The sequence below is a fragment of the Lolium perenne genome, chromosome 2, assembly GCF_019359855.2.
Source record: "Lolium perenne isolate Kyuss_39 chromosome 2, Kyuss_2.0, whole genome shotgun sequence".
NCBI classification, from domain to species: domain Eukaryota; kingdom Viridiplantae; phylum Streptophyta; class Magnoliopsida; order Poales; family Poaceae; genus Lolium; species Lolium perenne.
In genome coordinates, this window is record NC_067245.2 from 111878336 (window position 1) to 111897800 (window position 19465).

Genomic DNA, 19465 nt, shown 5'->3' on the forward strand with positions numbered 1-19465 from the left:
ACCATATGTGTGTTTTCTCACGGCGAGTCTGGTCACGGTGGCGTGTTATCATGGCATGTTGATTCACGGCGGGATCAACCGAAGACATCACGGCTGCTGGAGGAGCAGCAGAAGGCGACGTGGGCTGCCCAGAAGCAGGCGCGGACGATGCAGGAGGCCAGCTCGGCTCGCCGATGCCGCTTAGCGGCTCGCTAGCGCTGCTCGGCTCCTGCGCGTGCATGGACGCGCCATGCACGTCGATCACAGCATGCACAGGAGTGCTGGCCACCATCGGTGGACTCAAGCGGCGATCCGTCTGGTACCTGTGGAGAGACAGCACTTGGAACAGATGGATCAGTAGACAAATAAGACAGATCATAATTCCGCACTGGTTCACTAGTAACTGGTTCATCAGACGGAAAACAAATGGCTTGTTCAAGGGTGGACACATCAACCGACACACCGGGAGTGGAAAACGGAAAAACAGACTCATCAAACACCACGTCACGGGAGATGTAAATTCTTCCTGTGGTTCGATCTAAGCACGTGTACCCCTTATGTATGAGACTATACCCCAGAAACACACACATCTTAGAACGGAATTCTAGTTTATGAGAGTTGTATTTGCGAAGACTAGGCCAACAAGCACACCCGAAGATGCGAAGAAAGGAATAGTTAGGCTGAACATGCATTAGGCGGTATAGTGGTGTTTCTTTGTTGATGACAGGAGTAGGCATACGGTTAATAAGATAACAGGCTGTGAGAAGGGCTTCGTCCCAATAACGAAGAGGAAGTTGTGAATGAGCAAGGAGTGCTAGGCCTGTTTCAACTAGGTGCCGGTGTTTGCGCTCGGCAACCCCATTTTGTTGGTAAGTGTGAGGACACGAGACACGGTGAACAACCCCTGTGCGCTCAAAGTATCGGTGAAGACGATGGTATTCACCACCCCAATCAGAATGAACCGCTTTAATCTTAGCATTGAGGAGACGCTCGACATGAGTCTGAAAATCATAGAATATTTGTTCAACATCAGACTTATGTTTAAGAAGATATATCCAAGTGAACCGAGAGTAGTCATCGACAAAGCTGACATAGTATTTGTACCCCCCAGAAGAAACGCTGGCTAGACCCCAGACATCAGTATGAATTAATTCAAGAGGCACAGTAGAAACACGAGAGGACAATGAGTAGGTTAACTGATGACTTTTAGCACGTTGACAAGCATCACATACTAAATAATTATTGTTTGACGGAGAACACGAAAGCTCATTGATACTAACAATGTTTTGAACTACATTATTGGATGGAGGACCTAGACATTGGTGCCACTGTTGAGAAGTTGCACCAGCTGACACACGACAGACGACTCCTTGCCGAACGGGATGGGGTAGAGGCCACCTTCACTCCTACCGAGAAGCAGAACCCTCCTCGTGGTTATGTCCTTGACACAGAAAAAATCACGATGAAACTCAACAAACACATGATTATCACAAACGAGACGATAAACGGAGAGAAGGCTAAGACGGGCATCAGGCACATGAAGTATATTTTTAAGGTGAAGAGATGAACCAGCTAAAAGTGATTGACCAATATGCGAAATTGACAGACCTGCACCATTTGCTACTTGGACCTGATCCTTGCCACCGTAGCGCTCGTATGCCTGAAGACGTGCTAGCTCGTTGGTGAGGTGGATTGGTGTTGTAGTTTGTTGTTGCAGCATTGCCACTCTTCTGCTGCGGTGGCTGAAAGTTGGCGTCGAAGCGGTTGCGACAGTCCTTGGCGACGTGTCCCCAATTGCCACAAATCTGGCATTTGGGCCTCCATCGACGCTGCTGCTGGCCGCCATTGCGACCGTTGTTCCAGCCTCCACCATTGCCGCCATTGCGGCTGCCATCATTGCGGCCGTAGCTGCCTCCATCGTTGCGGCCGTAGCCGCCGCCCTCATTGCGGCCGTAATCGCCGGTGTTGCCTCCATGACGAGGCTGCCCCTGCTGGCCGTCACCACCATTGGGGCGAGGGAATCCTCCACTAGGAAAGGTGGGGTTAGGACGCACCGCCGCGTTCACCGACGATGACCATCCCTCGTTTTGCGCCTGCTGTGCTTGGAGGGATTCGAAGGAGAGGATGTCGGCGTAGAAGGTGGCATAAGGGACCGACGCGGCGGAGCCACGCGAGTGCGAGGCGGTGACAGGGTTGTACGCAGAGCCCAGACCAATGACGATATAGTCAACGAGTTCATCGTCCGTGATGGGAGCACCGGCGGCGGCCATTGCATCTGCATAGCCCTTCATCTTCTGCATGTATGCTGCAGCGGAGAGATCTTCCTTCCTCGTCGTTACGAGCTAACGACGGATGTAGCGCACGTTGGCGCGGCTCTGAGCGCCATACAAATCGTGGACGCCGGTCCAGACCGCAGCGGCGGTTTGACAACCGATAAGCTGGTTGGCAATGTTGGGCTCCATGGAGCCGAGGAGCAGCCCGATGAGGCGCTGATCCTGAGTCCACCAGTTGTCATACTGGGGGTTAGGGATTGTCACGGCCTTGTCGCCGTCTCCCTCGGTGACCGTCTTCGCAGGCACGACGGCAGTTGCGTCGAGGTGACGATGCAGTCCAGCGCCGGCAAGGTTGGGAAGAACTATGCCCTTCCAGAGACTGAAGTTGCCGGCCTCCAACCGGAACGGGGGAACCGGGACGATCCCTGCGGAGGCGCTCGCCATCGAGGAAGAGGAAGTCGACCCGACGGCGGTGGAGAGTTGGAGGGAGGAAGTCATCGCGGCACGCGGAGGGAGAGGTCTCTCGGCGGCGGCGGCAGATGGGATCGCAGCGGCGGCTGCGTTTGCTCTGATACCAAGTTAAAAACAAGGTTTAGGGTTTGGTGCTTGGGTGAACATCCCAGCCCGTTCCACTTATATTTATATGACCAATACAACATACACGACCGTATACAACACGTATAGGCGTGTGCTACAAGATAGAAGAGTTAGATGATAATTACAATTCTAATACTTGAAATGTTAGTTTTAGACCAATACTTGTGGATAACACATGGTTACATATGTCTTCATTTAGTACAATGTTACGTCAATTAACCTTTGACAACAACTAGATGTGTTTGGCATGAAGTTAGATACTTCATGGGCGTCTTGCCAAGGCAGCCGGGCACGCGGAAACGACCAATCAACGGTGGCACGGGGCACCTCCGCATCTGGCGAGGCAGCGCCTCCGACTGGGCGCGCGAAGAGGACGAATCAGCGGCGGCGTTGGGAACCACAGACAGTCGAAGATACAGAGCACAGACCGTTGAGCGGCCATACAGCGCACCAGTCGTCCGAGAGGGGGGGCTTCCACCTGAGGAGCCGCATCGGAGCTCCTCGTCGACGGCCGCGACACCGGAGCCACACCGCTGCTGCGGACGAGCTTGGACGGGGATAAACTCGTGATGGCAATTGCCACTCAATGTCGCTCTCCAACGATCCTGGAGGCTCAGCGGCTCCAACAGCCGCTGATCTGAACCGTGCTGCACTTGAATCCGCCGCCTCTTCTCCGAGCAAATCATCTCTACCTGCTCCTTTAGCACATCGGCGTTGGCGAGAGAAGCGTGCGGGGATTGCCGACCAAGCACGCGAAGAGCATTGTGTAAGATGAGGTAGGGCGAGACCGGTGGGGAGCAGTGGAAAATAATAATGACACTGGAGAAATAGTGTTGGGCCATACAAACAGGCCACACGTATGAACATGGGCAGCAGCGCCGCTTTGACCGACAATTAGAACAGAGTTGGCCCACCCATCTCAGACACATCGCTGCTTGATGCACCAAAGTATCCTACTAGGAAATCACCACCGAAAGAATTCTAACGGAAGGCGCCGCATACGGTTGGCATGCATGCGGCGGTTATGTTTGTACAATTTTTCCTTATAGAGAAAGCAACATGTGTGTATGTAGAAAATCTGCCAGCTCACGATGACATCATCATATTAATTGCTAAATTCGAAATTCAAAATGATGTATCTCCTAAACCATTAATCCGATTAGTGATCCGTTTTCACCGTTAAGTTCATCTCGGCGAGGGCTTCAAAACTAGATCCAATATTGTTATGTTTTGACGATTTTATCGCATCAACTACCAGATTAAGTTAGCATGGCTGCCAGATTAGTCAGAAAACAACTACCATGATAATTCTGTACAGTTTTAGATGAATTTTACATATTTTTACACATCAAATGATCCACACGATTAGATAGCGAGTTTTAAAATGTGTCCAGCAACTAAGAGATGACATCTCTAAACAAACAAATAGTAGCATGCATAATGCATCGAGATAAAACAGCGGACATGGTACCGATAAAAAGATTATTTTTAATCCAACAATTAAATAGCGAATAATTTGGAAAGCATGTGACAACAAGCAAGTTGTTTTAATTAGAGAACTAAATAATGCATAATCGGCAAACATCAGGCATATAACGACAACCACATTATTATTTTTAATCTAGTAACTAAGTAGTGATAATCTGGCAAGCAAGTGATAATAATCGGGCAGCTGTCAATGTGAAAAAAAAGTTATCAAAACATATTGATATTGGATTTAGTTTCGAAGATATCACCGCCAGAAAGCTAATGGTGAAAACGAATCGTCAATCGGATTAACGGTTTGAGAGATAAAACTTTTCAAAAATTAAAAACCGAAGGAATCTTTTGATGACCTAAAGCTTAACATGCATGCAAAGAAGATGCAAAGAAGACTAGGCTGCCGCCGCAAGGTTTCGCGTATGTGCGGCGCCGCTGCCTAGCACAGTCCAAAAAAAATATACACAACTACCATCACCTAAATGCTATAGAGCATCGAACCGTACCTAGAAAAGAATTCATACATACCAAATTAACATAGAGCACATGTGTTAGCTCCACATTAACCTAAAAAATAATTCAAAACTCTTACAAAAAAGATGTCAGTTCCCGTTTAGTATAGTAGATATTAATAAGGGTTTTAAATGGCAAAAATTTCACTAAATGGGATAATCCAAATAAAAAATGTTAAACGGGATAATTCGTGTGGAAAATGTGAAAGGTGTAAACTGGAATTCACTCTAAAACTTACATATATTTAGAAAACGAGCGTAAGTTTTGCAACTTAACCCTAGAATTCCCATTTTAGAAAGAAAAAAACTTAGCAAATGTCATACTATTTCAGGAAACATTGCATGTATATAGAAACGTTGATTTCCTCAGGATTTTAAGAAAGGAATAAATATGTTTTTCTCAAAGCCTTTACTAACACCGTGCACAATTTCTATTAGGTTGTAGCCCCAAACTGTTAAATGAGATAAATTCTCAACATCCACCGGATCAGTTTCTTAGACTCAATCTCTTGAAGATGCTCATAAAGATAAGGTGTGCGTGCATACGTTTATAGGAATGAGTATATGTACGTATATGTAAGTGTCTGCATTTGTGCTGTGTTTCAAAAAAAAATTAACTTTTTATTAGGAACATTCCCGACATGGGATTGGACTAATAGTCCAGATTACGGGTCTATTCATCCCCAGAATGGCATTTTCCAGTGTGGTTCTGAACTTTACTGTGGCTAAGGGAACTTTTGATTTCCAAATAGGTTGTGCTGTTGGACAATTTTTGGATATTCCAATAGCTAACTGGAAGTGTGCTATTTAAAAGGCACCTCATCTCGACAACTATAATCACCCTTGCTTCTATATATGAAACCAGCAGCTCTCCTGCTGAGATTCAAAAAATAATAATCACCCTTGCCGGTGGAGACCGAGTCTATTCACCCTTGTGGCGGCTTCTCGTGAGGAGACGAGGAAAGTGGAGAAACAGTCACGTGAAGAAGATGTTGCATGGACAATTTCTCTCTTGAAATTTATCCCAAGAGACATGCCTTCAAATTCGTATGCTTTGTTTCCTAAGGTATTCAGAAAGTCATGACATTCCAATCACACTTTACCTACTGCATCTCGAGAATTCTCCATCCAAATAGCCCTTAGTTAAGATGAGACAACAGCAGTAGAGTAATATACTTTTTTTGGCGAATTAGTAGAGTAACATACTTGATTTGAATCTTGTAACTACCCTTGGTTTCATAGCAAGGAAAGCTCATGAATTAAACGTTTACAGTACAAAATACACCTGGTAAGAGCTCTCTTGTAGCTACGTCTCCACCGGACTGCTAATTCCCATCTCTCCAGAGATCGGAGGAGTCGAACTGTGAGTTGATTGAGGGTATAATCCAGGTTCACGCCATGGAACCGGAGAAACACCGCAAATTCTTCTCCAAAACTTGACTGGTCCACGTCTACACTCCAGTTAGTACTGTTCTGTAGGTTGTGTAAAAAATGGATCAAACTTCCATCAAACTCAACAGTCGTAGGCAATTGCTGCAGAGCTTCCACACATTTGTTGCCCAACCATTTCATAATCTCCAGCTCATTTTCAACAGAAAGCATTGATCCAGAGTAAATCTGATGACTTAAGGCTTTTCGACGATTTGCAGGAGTTGTCCATAGCCTTAATGCACATAACAATGCAAACGAGGGATGTCCGTTCGGGTGAATATATATAGAATCTTTTGGCCATGTACCGACAGTACATAACTCCGGTTCTAGCTCAATGTAAATTTTCTCATTAGGATTCTCGTCCAAAAGAAAACCATAATACTCAAGAAGTTCCAAGTTTGTGTATGTCCCATACCCCAGAAGTACCTAAATAATGGCCAAGTTTAAGAAAGCACAGAGCACGCAGGGTAATCCTTCGGATGGCAAGAACGGAAAAATTTCTTGTGCAATATTTAGAACATACCTGCTCTCCTTTCCTATACATTTTTCGAGCATACAAACAGTATGCTTTAGAATCTTCATATCCCCCATCCGTCAAACTCTGAGATGAACAACTAAACTTTACATCTTCCAACATCTCACTTTTCTCCTGACATTTCATAGTTTCTTCTGTATCTTGTTCTTCAGATGAAATGTCATCATCAGGAGCGGCATAATTGAATAAATCACCGATTGGACATAGGCAACCAGCATCATCCCATGCTACATGCAATGTCCTTGAAGATACCTTCAAGTGGACAAACGAAACCTCAGAGATCTCACCAACAAGTAAAATCTCAAACAGAAAAAACTGCTAAAGATCCAACAAAAATCATGAGTCACAACAGACTCTGCACAAAAACTAAGCAAGCTGACAAAGGTAGCTAAACACATAAGAAAGACCGCTGGCATAAAACAAGCTAAAAATATATTTCGAAACAACTATACCGTTGCAAAGGCCCAGAGCCACGTTTTGAACATCAAAAGCTTAGGTTTAAAATCCAATTCTTGCATTAACGGTGTTGCTTCTTCCCACTCAGATCTGATGGCAGCATGAGCCTTTTGTGCAACCCAAATAGCATCATGAACCTAATAGCCAAAACGGAAACCACTCAATGTTTTTTTTAGGATGGAGCAAATGAAAAATCAAAAGGAGTATCGTTGACAGATCTGCTGAGCTATACCTGGAGTGCTTCAATTTCAAAGTTGTTGAAGGTAGCCAAGATTGTGTAGTAGCTAGGCAGCTGAGACAAATAGAGGTACCAACTAGAACTCTTTCCCTTTCCCACTTCAGCCAATAAGCATACAATCAGTCTCTGCTCAATACAAAGAGGAGAGCAGGGACACCATTTGAAGAATGTTCAGTATTAGAAGATGTAGAAAGAAACAAGAATGGTCGAGAATGAGTTGACACTTAGAAGGCAAAAACTGTAAAACTAGTATCCTAACTCAGTGAAGCTACTTGTATAAATGTGGGAGTGGTCCCCCAAAAATCCTATCCGAGCTTGCCAATGTTCAGGTGACTCAAAAGCTAATGCCATGATATAACTTGCGCACCAACATGAATAATGTACGTGTAGTCCTCGATTATCCCCAAAACTTTGTAGATTCTAATTCCTCGGGTCAAGGGGCGCATCCACGATGCATAATATACCTCTGTTTGAGAATATAAGACGATTTTTTTAACATCAAAAGATTTTATTTATCTCAACAACATTTTACAGATAGAACTCCCTCCCCCTCCCTCTCTCAGTCAGTCAACAGCAATCTCAGTTCATAGATAAAACCCCGATTAGATCTACACCTAGACGATCCTAGCAATTCTAACAATCGTATCAAAGCAACTAGGCTTTGTAGATTCTTTTTTCGGGTAGAAAGATCAAAGGCAACAGCCGAAACCCTAACCCTAGTTCATCCCACAAACAGTAAACCCTAACCCTAATTCATCCCACGAATAGTAAACCCTAATTCACATTACACTTTTTTCACGTAGGGATAACAAATAAAGCTCATTGTGAAGGAAAGCAACACCCACATAAACATTATTAAACCATATGGCACACTTGCCATCTCCAAAATAACATTCATAATGATCTTTATCCAAATGGGAAACACTTATTAAGTTTCTGTGTAATGAAGGAACATATAAAACATCTCTAATCAAAATCGTGAATCCATCAGCTAACTCCAGGGAGATTTCGCCAACAGCTTCAACGTCTGCTTGAACTCCATTTGCAACTTCAATGTATCTTTCGCTTCTTTGCATAGTCCGCATCGAATGGAATTCATGTAAAGAATTTGCAACATGAACAGTTGCACCTAAGTCAATCCACCAGTAGATTTTGAAAACTGTGTATACAAGGATTCATTTACAAAGGAAACAATGTTGTTACCATTCTTTGGCATTGTTGACTTTAGCCAGACATGGCAATCTTTCTAGTAATGACCAGTCTTCTTGCGGTGGAGACATTGATCTTTATCCACTGGGAGAGATTTCCTTTTTGATTTTTTTAAAACTTAAACTAACCAAGGTTCTCCTTCAAATCCACATGGAAAAGCTCACATGCAACATAGCAAAAATCTCTCAGCATTACACACAGAATACACTTTTTGATTTTCTTTCGTTCTTTATCCGACGCAATCCAACGCGGAAACATGCTCATTCACATTACACATAGAAAACACTTTTTCACGCAGGGATAACAAATAAAGCTCATTGTGAAGGAAAGCAACACCCACATAAGCTCACACCGGAAGGAACAGGGTCATCTTCGACAATGCGACTCCCAGCTCTAACGTTATCCCTACGTGGGCTGGGAGTCGCATTGTCGAAGATGACCCTGTTCCTTCCGGTGTGAGCTTATGTGGGTGTTGCTTTCCTTCACAGTGAGCTTTATTTGTTATCCCTACGAGAAAAGGTGTATTTTGTGTGTAATGTGAATGAGCATGTTTCCGCGTCGGATAAAGAACAAAAGAAAAGAAAAAGAACTCGTGACTCATCGTCGAAATTATGGCACTGTCGCTTAGGCCATATTTCGAAGGGGGGGGGGGGGGTAGAAAGACTCGTTAAAAATGAAATTCTTCCTCCATTAGAGTTCTCAGAAATAGAACAATACATAGATTGCATTAAAGGAAAGTATGTAAAGCAAGTCAAAAAAGGGTGCACAACGAAGCACCTAAACACTAGAAATAATTCACACTGACATTTGTGGACCATTTCCTGTGAAAAGTGTGGATGGCTATGACTCGTTCATAACATTCACACATGATTACTCCCGCTATGGTTACATTTATCTAATCAAAGAAAGATCGAAAGCGTTGGATAAATTCAAGATATTCAAAGCTGAAGTTTAAAATCAGCATGATAAAAGAATAAAGATAGTGAGATCTGACCCCGGGGGGGGGGGGGGGGGGGGAGTACTACGGTCGGCACACTCCATATGGCCAAGTCCCTAGACCTTTGGCAAGGTTCTTACAAGAGACGGGCATAGTCGCCCAATATTCAATGCCGGGCGAGCCTCAACAAAATGAAGTAGCAGAAAGATGCAACCGTACTCTCATGGATATGGTGCGCAGTATGATGAGTTACTCTAGCCTACCACTGGGATTGTGGATAGAGGCATTAAAAACCGCGATTCACATTCTCAACAGAGTACCAAGCAAATCATTGCCCAAAACACCATATGAACTGTGGACAGGAAGAGTACCTTCTCTAAACCACTTGAGGGTGTGGGGGAGCCCCGCTTAAGCAAACTATTTAATCCAAATATTGCAAATCTAGATCCAAAAATAGTCAGCTGCCATTTCATTGGCTATCCTGAAAAGTCAAAAGGTTTTCATTTCTATTGTCCAGACAAATACACAAAGTTTGTAGAAACAAGACATGCAGTCTTCTTAGAGGACGAAATGATGAGGGGGGAGGGCATGGTAGCTCGAAAAATTGATCTTGAGGAGGAGAAGAGGGTGTATGCGCCTAATCTGATGACTCGGGAGCCATTTTCTCACTACATGTTGTATCTGCACCGATAATCCTTGAGGTTGTGGTGCAAGTACATGTTGCAACTCCACCCGTGACAACAATGAGTGAAAATTCGAAACATGTCTGTTAGGAGCCGACTGAACCATTTGTTGAGCATAAGAGGGAGCAGCAGCCACATCTAGAAGATGAGTCACAAGTTGAGGAACAGAATGTGCCCGAGAATGAGGCCCTTAGAAGGTCCAAAAAAAATTAAAATAAATCAGCTATTTCTACTGATTATAAAGTTTATAATACAGAAACATTTCATATGGAAGGTGATCCCACTTCATATGAAGAAGCCATGAGAAGCCCTTACTCATCGAAATGGGTGGAGGCCATGGAAGACGAGATGAAATCGATGAGTTCCAACGATGTTTGGGACTTAGAAGAAATTCCTAAAGGAACCAAAACAGTAGGTTGCAAATGGATCTACAAACAAAGTATGACTCCAATGAAAATGTAGAAAAGTATAAAGCACAACTTGTGGCAGAAGGATTTACGCAAAGAGACGGGATAGATTACAACGAGACATTTTCACCAGTCTCATGTAAGGATTCCTTCATAATCATAATGGGCACATTTTGATTTAGAACTACATCAGATGGATGTCAAGACGGCATTTCTAAACGGGGATTTAGAAGAAAGTGTCTACATGAAACAGCACAAGGGTTTTATGGGCAAGGAAGATGTGGGATGCCGCCTAAAGAAATCCATTTATGGATTAAAGCAAGCCTCTAGAGAGTGGTATCTAAAGTTTAATGAGATAATTAAGAGCTTTGGATTTAAAGAGAATGTTGAGGACAACTACGTTTATGCAAAGTTTAAAAATGGGAAATATATTTTCCTAATCTGTATGTGGATGATATCTTGCTTGCCAGCAATGATGTCAGCAAAGAAGTTTTTGTCCTCAAATTTTGATATGAAAGACCTTGGTGAAGCATCATATGTTTTGGGCATAGAAATTCACCGAGATAGGAAAAATGGAGTCCTAGGACTATCGCAAAATGCATATTTAGAAAAAGTTCTAAATAAGTATGATATGCATAAGAGTAATGCCACACCTGCCCCTATAGTCAAGGGTGGTAGTTTTGGGAAGTTTCAATGTCCCAAGAATCAATACGAAATCGATAAAATGAATGCGGTTCCATATGCTTCGTCTATTGGAAAGTGTGCGCTCGTCCTAACTTAGCTTTTATCACTAGGGTACTCGGTAGATATCAAGAAAATCCAGGTATAGAACACTGGAAGATGGTAAAAAAAGCATTGTGTTATGTGAAAGGCACAAAGGACCTCATGTTAACATATAGAAGATCTGATTGCCTAGAAATAAGAGGGTATTCACATGTAGATTTTGCGGGAGACAAAGATGATAGAAAATCCACATCAGGATACGTGTTCACTCTCGCAGTGTTCACTCTCGCAGGATGGGCTATTTTGGGGAGGAGCTCCAAACAATCAATAGTTGCATCGTCCACAATGTATGCGAAATTTATAGCATGTGATGAGGCCACGAGGCAGGCAATATGGTTAAAAAAAATTATACTCGACTTGAAAGCGGTAGATTGTATTGGCAAACCACTAAAGATGTCCTGCAATTACCATCCTGCAGTATTCTATACTTAGAACAACAAGTCAAGTAATGCTACAAAACTAATAGAGGTAAAATATTATGTTGTGAAACATAAAGTCCAAGATCGCTCTATAAGTCTCGAGCATATAAGGACAAAGGATATGCTTGCGGATCCGCTCACAAAAGGCTTACCACGCAGTGTGTTCAGTCGGCATGGGTTTAAGGGAAAGCTTATGATTCCTGGATCATGATAGGCCCGAAAAGAAACGGAATTTATTTCAAAACAGAGAGGTATGTTGTAGTTGTCTAATTCTATCGACAATTGAGTTGTGACGATGAAACACGCTCTACGTATGAAACTTGTAAAATATAAAATATAAATTTAAAAGTATATGCTGAGATCAAGGGGGAGAATGTTAGGATGATCTTCTCCCGAGCGGGCCCAATGGCCCACCGGGCCCCATTGATCTGCGCCCTGATTGGGAGCGCCCAACCCTCTCCGGTTGGCGGGCCCCTATCACCAACGCTATATAAAGAGCTGGGGGGGGCGGCGGCACGCGTTACAAGGTTTGTCGCTGCGCCGCACACCCCACCGATAACCTTAACGGTCTAAGGGAGCGTTGTAGTGGAAGCACCGCCACCACTGCCTCGCTCACACTGTCGCCCTCGCCACCATGTCCAACCCGTCTGGCTCATCAAGCCATGGAGAAGGTACGCCCTTCTCTCTCTCTCTTGCAGTCAACAACGATCTCAGTTCATAGATAAAGTACTACCCCGATTAGATCTACGCCTAGCAATTCTAACAAAAACGTCTTATAATCTGGAAGGGAGGTCCACGGAACAAATTCGCAGAGTGTTTTTGGTACACCAAACTGTTTCCAGAGGTTATGGCATTACCTGGATGTTAGAGAGGCGGGGACGATGGGCAGCAACGCAGGAAGCAATATTGGGGTCGTCGGCCATGACGCGGTCGCTGGTGAGCAGCGCAGCGTGGGGCACGCGCAGCACCAGCTCGCCGCGCCTGAGGTGCCGGGCCGCCGCAAAGCCCCTCCTGAGGTGGTAATTTGGAAAACAAAAAGGTAAAATCCGTGAGCTGAGATGAGATCCGAGAATCGCAAGCGGATGGGGTGGGGTTTTGGGTTTATTACCCGCCCGCGTCGGGGAAGTCAGCGACGACGAGGGAGCGGCCGAGGCAGGAGGGGGAAGTGGTAGAGAGGTCGGGCGGGTCCGGGGAGTCGGAGACGCCCAACTCGGCCGCCCACCGGAGGAGCGCCTCCATTTGGCGGCGGCGGAGGAGCACAGCCCTGCTTCGGGTCTTCAGAAGTAACGACTCACTAGGGCTTTGGCTCGGACCTTAATAATGTCGCACCAATCATCTCTTTATTCAAAAAAAAAAAATCATATTTATAAGTTCTAAAAAATCTAAATAAATTATGATGTAGCCAGTAATATATCTCACAAATGTGCAAATTTTTAATTGAATTGTTTTTTGTAGTTTGGGCTACACTAAAATGACAAAAGTTATTGTTTTTGTGTAGCTTAGAATATAAATATTTGAAATTGAGATTTTACACGTTAGTGGGATATCTCATTAATTACCTTCAGAATTTTGTTTCAGAATTTATTAAAAATTGTAAATATAAATTTTCAAATATACCAAAAGCGCTGGTGCTCAAGAGCCAAAATAACTTTCTGCTACTTAGGCTAGTCAGAAGACAACGGTAAGAGCATGCCTAGAAGACCCTAAATCGTGCAGCGCTTAAAAGTTCGCGAACGGAGACTTGACACCCGCAAAACCAGATAGGCCGTTGTAAACCGCAACTAAAGGTTTTGCAATGTTCTGACAATATGGAATAGTTTTTAGCAATAAACTAGTAATATGCCCGTGCGATACCACGGGACAATAATAAGATATATAGTAAAATTTGATGGAATGAAAGGTTACATTTTACACAATCACATTCGTAGTATTCCTCCATCATACTCTTCATGGTCATGTTCTCCTAGCTCTACTAATCTCCCTCCATCTAGTGTTGTCTCGTCTTCGCTACACCACACTTAGCCCCAGACTCCTTTTCTGTTGCTTGCTTCACCTCATACTCATCGATTGTCACTCCTGCACCACCTCGTCCACACTGATTTGTCCTCGCCCACCATGGGTCAGCTACATCGCTGCCTACACAACTTCTCCACCCACATGCTTGCCTTTGCGCTGTCAGGCATTACTTTCTCTTCACCTACATGGTGTAAGAGCGGATTGTGATTGTCAATGTTCTGTCCAAAACATGAATCAACTTCTAAATGAAAGTTGTGGTACAATGATTTCCAAAACATCTATTGTCACTGATTGCACCATTGAGATAATATAATCGATCATATAAGATTGTGGTGGCCCTAGCGCCCACATTATGTGAGGATCCTCATACATAGGAATATAGGATGACACCACCCCTTTTATTCAACTTGTTAGTAACCTGTGTGTTGCTAAGTACAAAGCATTACCTAGTAGTTGCTATCCACGACACTGAACAAGTATGTGATAAGGTCTCTTCTCAGAATATTTCATCAAAGATCAAGAAAAATTATCCTTCGTCACTGCACCGGAATGAGAATGCTAATTTTAACATAGCTTCAGACAGAAGCCCTCAGGTACATACAGTAACTTGCCCACTGCCTGGTATTGCTAGTTCATCACTTGAACCAAAAAAGTACCCACGGGATCACGAGGCAAGTCCCCAGATAAATGGTAAACTTGGAGAGAAGTTTTCCAGTCCATTGGCAGATAGATTCAGAGACATACAAGATGATTTTGCAAGCCCTACTTTTGCAAATAACGTAAATGGCTACCACCAAAGTAAAATGCTAGATGATGACACAGAGCCTGAAATATGCAAGAAGTGTGAACAGGTAAAGATCAAGTTCCTATGCATCGGATCGAGGGTATAAGCCATTTGTAGGCGTCAAATATCTAAAGTACTTCCCAATCTTAAAAAAGTTACTATAGTTGTCCTTTGTCACTCATTAGTGAATTGCTGATTTCCAGGATGAGTTGGATAAAACTGATGTGTTACCTTGCAGTGATGAGTTACCTAGCCTTTCAGCTCGCATATTCCCCCTCCCTCGGCTACACCCCCGCTCCTCTCATTCTCACCATAATACCTACAACCATAACACATTACTTAAATGGAGAAGAAACCAACACAAACACATGCACCACGATTCATACAACATGCCAAATTCTTAGATGATTGGATGAAATCATGCAAACATCTGCAAATTGTGCTCAATGTCCAACATCCGATTATCATCTTAATTCATCACATCTCATCTGTAAATTCTGGAACAAAACAATACATAACTATATAAGAGTTGCATGCGGACATTTTGTTATGCAATCAGCTAGTGTGGATCAAAAATTAAAGGGGGAAATAAGACTATGCCTATGGCTCCACCTATTTGTAGTTACAGTTTCCAAAGTCTGGCACACTCCTCAGCATACAGAAATTTTTCAATGAGGAACTTGGGTTTGTGTGCTGATTCCATACTATCAAAGATCCATCAACCAATGATTTGTTTCTTTCTTGATCATCATTGACTAAATTATCTTGAAATCAAAAAACTTATTGATACATGCCAATAAACAAAATTATCTGTGTCTGGAAACATCCAACTCTCCATAACAGATCAAGTGGCAGTAAATACATCAGCATGTATTTGTGACTGAAGTTAACAAACAAAAGGAGAAAACAGGAATGAATCATGGCCGGTACACTTTGTGGTTTCACCCATACATATCACAAATTGACAGCCCTACCTAATACTGTAACATATCATATACATTGAAGAAATTATGGAATGGGCGAGGCAATTGTATCAACAAAGAGCACTCAGTAGCACTGTATTATTTTGTTTGACTACGGAAATTAGATTTTATACCTCTGATCCTTTTTTTACGTACACCATTTCACCCCTCGCTCCCCTTCACCATGAGGATCAAGAAGTCTTGTCAGCTCAACCACAAGTGCAATGGCAAATACAAAAGCAGATGCATCATGTGTTCATACACATGTAGATCAGTCTAGTTAGTTAAAAGCTTCTGCAATATGCTTGATAACTTTCTTGATGAACAGGTTGAGTGCACTATGGACAATTCTTTATAAAAAACAATTATCGGGCGTTGTTTCCTTGACCAAGTGAAAGTAATTTGGTCTACATACTTTGTCCAGGAGCACAACTAAGAACTCACACCTCTAATTTATGCTTGTTACAACTTACAAGTCTGCAATAACTTAGAGAACTCCCTAAATCTCAAGAAAAAAAAGGTCACTAAATCGAGCAGAAAGTAAGGATGGTTCTATTTATGTCCTCATCAGCAACAATAAGGTGAGTGGTGCTGTATTGCATGGTTAGCAATGTTTAAATTATTTCCTCATCAGGCCATAACATTTTAATAATATGATGTTTCTCCATAAAATTTGCTTTGGAGTTCAGAAGTGTAAAAGTACATCGTGACACGGGTGTGTCATTGGGCTGCTTTGATGCTAGAGCTTCCTGGGAAGATCAAAGATAAGCTTATTATTACTTAGCTTCCCTAAAATAAGACCTATGTATTACTTATATCTGTATATTCATGAGATTGCAATGGTTTGCCCTTTCAAATAAAAATTAATATGACGTATAACCAAACCATCACTATCTTCACTTTGCTTGTGGTTATTTGGAAATTACCAAGTCTTACACACACCCAACTGCTTCATAGAAGAATTAAAGAACCAGGGGAATATGAAAAGGTATATTAAAAAACAGTAACCAATGTATAGTATTTTTGTTAATGTGTACAGGGAAAATACATTACACTGACTGAACTATTGAACCAAATGATGTGCAAGAGTGCTAAGCAATACTAATGAAAGCAGTATGCGATTTAATTTAGAGATGAACAAGAAATATTTATTGAATGATTATGGTTCCATAAAACGCTAATTGTGTTCAAATATGTACTAAAAATAGAAGGTAATACTCCTAGATAAACTATATGAAACCCTTGCTATAATATGATCAGAAAAGATAGCATAAAGCTCCAAATTCATGGGAAAAACTTCTGATGACCATAAGTACTACAAACACATCTATATGCATGCCCATTATTAAATTTATCATTCATCGGAACCATAAATATGAAAAAAGAAAACTACGTACATTGTCTAGGCACATAATATAATGATCATTTTTTCTTTATACATGAGCAGATAACGCAAAGAACAATGTAAGGTAGTCATGGATATCAAGCAAGTGGCAGCGATTTTAGAAGGACAATGTTCACCCTTCAGATAAGACGAACAAGGATCTATTAGCAAGTGCTAACTGCCAAGTGGTAATAAGTTCCATTATATAACTTGAAGAAAAGTCTACCTTGAATTAAGCTAATTTCGTGCTATAAGCTGCACACGAAAAACAACTTAAACTAAGAAGAATTTTGGAATAGAACCACTACACAAAGATTGTAGCCTGAACCACCATCAAATTCAGGTACTAAATAAAAAGCAGTGAGGTCGCTAAACTGCATTTAACATCAAACTTCACTAACCATATGTACAAGGCTCTACCCGTTTAAACAAAATGATTTCAGATCCATAATCCTTACTCTTGAGGTCAAAGGAAACCATCTTACCTTATCCAGCAACGACTGGAACACAGAATCCCTTTAGATGGAAGAGACGTGAGCTAGCCATCAAAAGCTATAGAATAGCATGAATTTTGGTGCCACAAAATAAATAGCAACTATGATGCCAAAGATGCCAAATTTCTAAGTATATATGCAGCGGAGAGGCACCTTACCCTGAGTATTGGTCGTTATTATCGTCAGAAGCTAGCTACAGCCCCTGAACCAGCCACCCCCTGTGCTCCAGCACCAAAAAAGATATAAATGCTTCTGCAAGTATCTCCACAACCAGCTAATTATGTGTAAGTTTGTACTCAAATCTGAACCAGATAATTGCAGAAAATGTAGAAGAGCATCTCATGATCGCATTTACATAAGAAGGTTGTGACCTCAACCAAACATAATTAATTGCAGCAGTCTGTACATGATTATTAGTTTTAAAAAGCCAGCTATATGTAGCTGAGATTTGATGATGATCAGATCCTAAAGTGACAAAACTTACAAGCATGGGATGTGGTCAGGTTAGAGAAGAATTATCATGAGAATTGCATGGTGAAAACATTTGATCAATCGCATTGTAAATTTATGATGAAAACGTTTGAAGCATTCCAAAATAAAATCTCCTAGGGTCTACGCACGTCTCCTAGGATCCAAACAAATATAGGACAACAAGTAAAATGATTACGCACGTCTGACGTCTCCTAGGATCGAAGTAAAATGACTACGCACGTCTCTGACGTCTCCTAGGATCGAAGTAAAATGACTACGCACGTCGTGGAGGAGGCGGCCATCGGCGGGAGGAACTCGCCCCCCCTGATCTGGCATCAGAGGCCGTCCCGTATAGGGTGCGAGGAGGAGAAGGGGCGGCCGGTGCTGGAGCCTTCCGTGGCGCCCAGACGTGGGCTCTGAGGTCGCCGCATCATACCCACGGGGTGCCACCGTCGCCATGGATGGGGCGGCGCTACGGTTCGCTTACCGTTGCGTGATTTGAGCCGTGTGAGGGCTTCGTCGGAGGAGGAGTCGGCCAGGGAGGGTGATCCGGAGCTGCGCCGTCGAGCGGCAGGTGGGATGGGTGGGCGGGGAGGTTCTGCGGCGAGGTGATTGGGTGGCCGGCGAGGAAGGCGGCGTGAGGGGGTGTAAATCCTAGAGAGGGGGTTTGACTGGTGGCGATTTTGGGCTACAGGTTGATTTCGCATTTCGTGAGGGACTAGAGTGACGTTTGACTAAGGGACATCATCCGGTCCGGTGGAACATGCGACGTTTGACGAAGGGAAGGACGGACCATTAGAGCCGATTGATGACGGAACACCTTCGCATTTTTAAAGTAGTAGAGAAGTAACCATTAATTTACGCAATCAGCCATTAAACACAGTGTTGATCACACACACTCCCAAGCCTTGATCAACACCGCCTCGGTGTAGTTCAATGTCCTAAACCAGTAGCAGATCCAGCACAAAATGTCAAGGTGGTCCAACAGTGCAACTTTTTATTTAATAATATTTATTTATAATTTTTTGTATATGAAATATAGGCTAAGTAAAAAAATTCATGGCGGTCCATGCACCACTCTGGCCACCCTTTGGATCCGCCCCTGTCCTAAACGACTTCCCCTTGGCGGCATCTATCTCATCCACCACGTCGTCGCCATCGTTGTCCTTGCCCTCCTCCGTGCCCTCGTCGTCCATGTTGTTGTTGTCATTCTCGAGTCTTCGAGCAACGCTTCGTCAAGTTAGACGGATGCGTCGACATGCTCCCAACCTCACTATAATTAACCAAAAAAAAGGAGAAATTTCATGCTTTGTGGAACTATCGACGGACACTTGTTGGGCGGAGCCGCCATCGGAGACCGGAGCGCCCATCACAGTCGTAGTGAGTGCCGCCAAGGACGCCTTCTTCGCTTGCTTC

At 43.2% G+C, this 19465-nt stretch overlaps 1 protein-coding gene and 1 long non-coding RNA gene across 2 annotated transcripts; both read right to left on the minus strand.

Annotated features, from left to right (window-relative positions):
• Positions 1-5947: 5947 nt before the first annotated feature.
• Positions 5948-13209, minus strand: LOC127333635 (protein SET DOMAIN GROUP 40). The gene is made up of 6 exons (XM_051360028.1): positions 13047-13209; positions 12796-12949; positions 7495-7626; positions 7259-7399; positions 6795-7058; positions 5948-6697 (listed from the first exon to the last, which is right to left on the minus strand). Exons 1-6 carry the CDS (start codon positions 13175-13177, stop codon positions 6077-6079), a joined length of 1443 nt encoding a protein of 480 aa, XP_051215988.1. The 5' UTR covers positions 13178-13209; the 3' UTR covers positions 5948-6076.
• A 511-nt stretch (positions 13210-13720) lies between these two features.
• LOC139836042 (uncharacterized) lies at positions 13721-18684 on the minus strand. The gene is made up of 3 exons (XR_011751830.1): positions 15835-18684; positions 14970-15057; positions 13721-14135 (listed from the first exon to the last, which is right to left on the minus strand). It is a non-coding gene; the product is annotated as an uncharacterized lncRNA (long non-coding RNA).
• Positions 18685-19465: the final 781 nt, after the last annotated feature.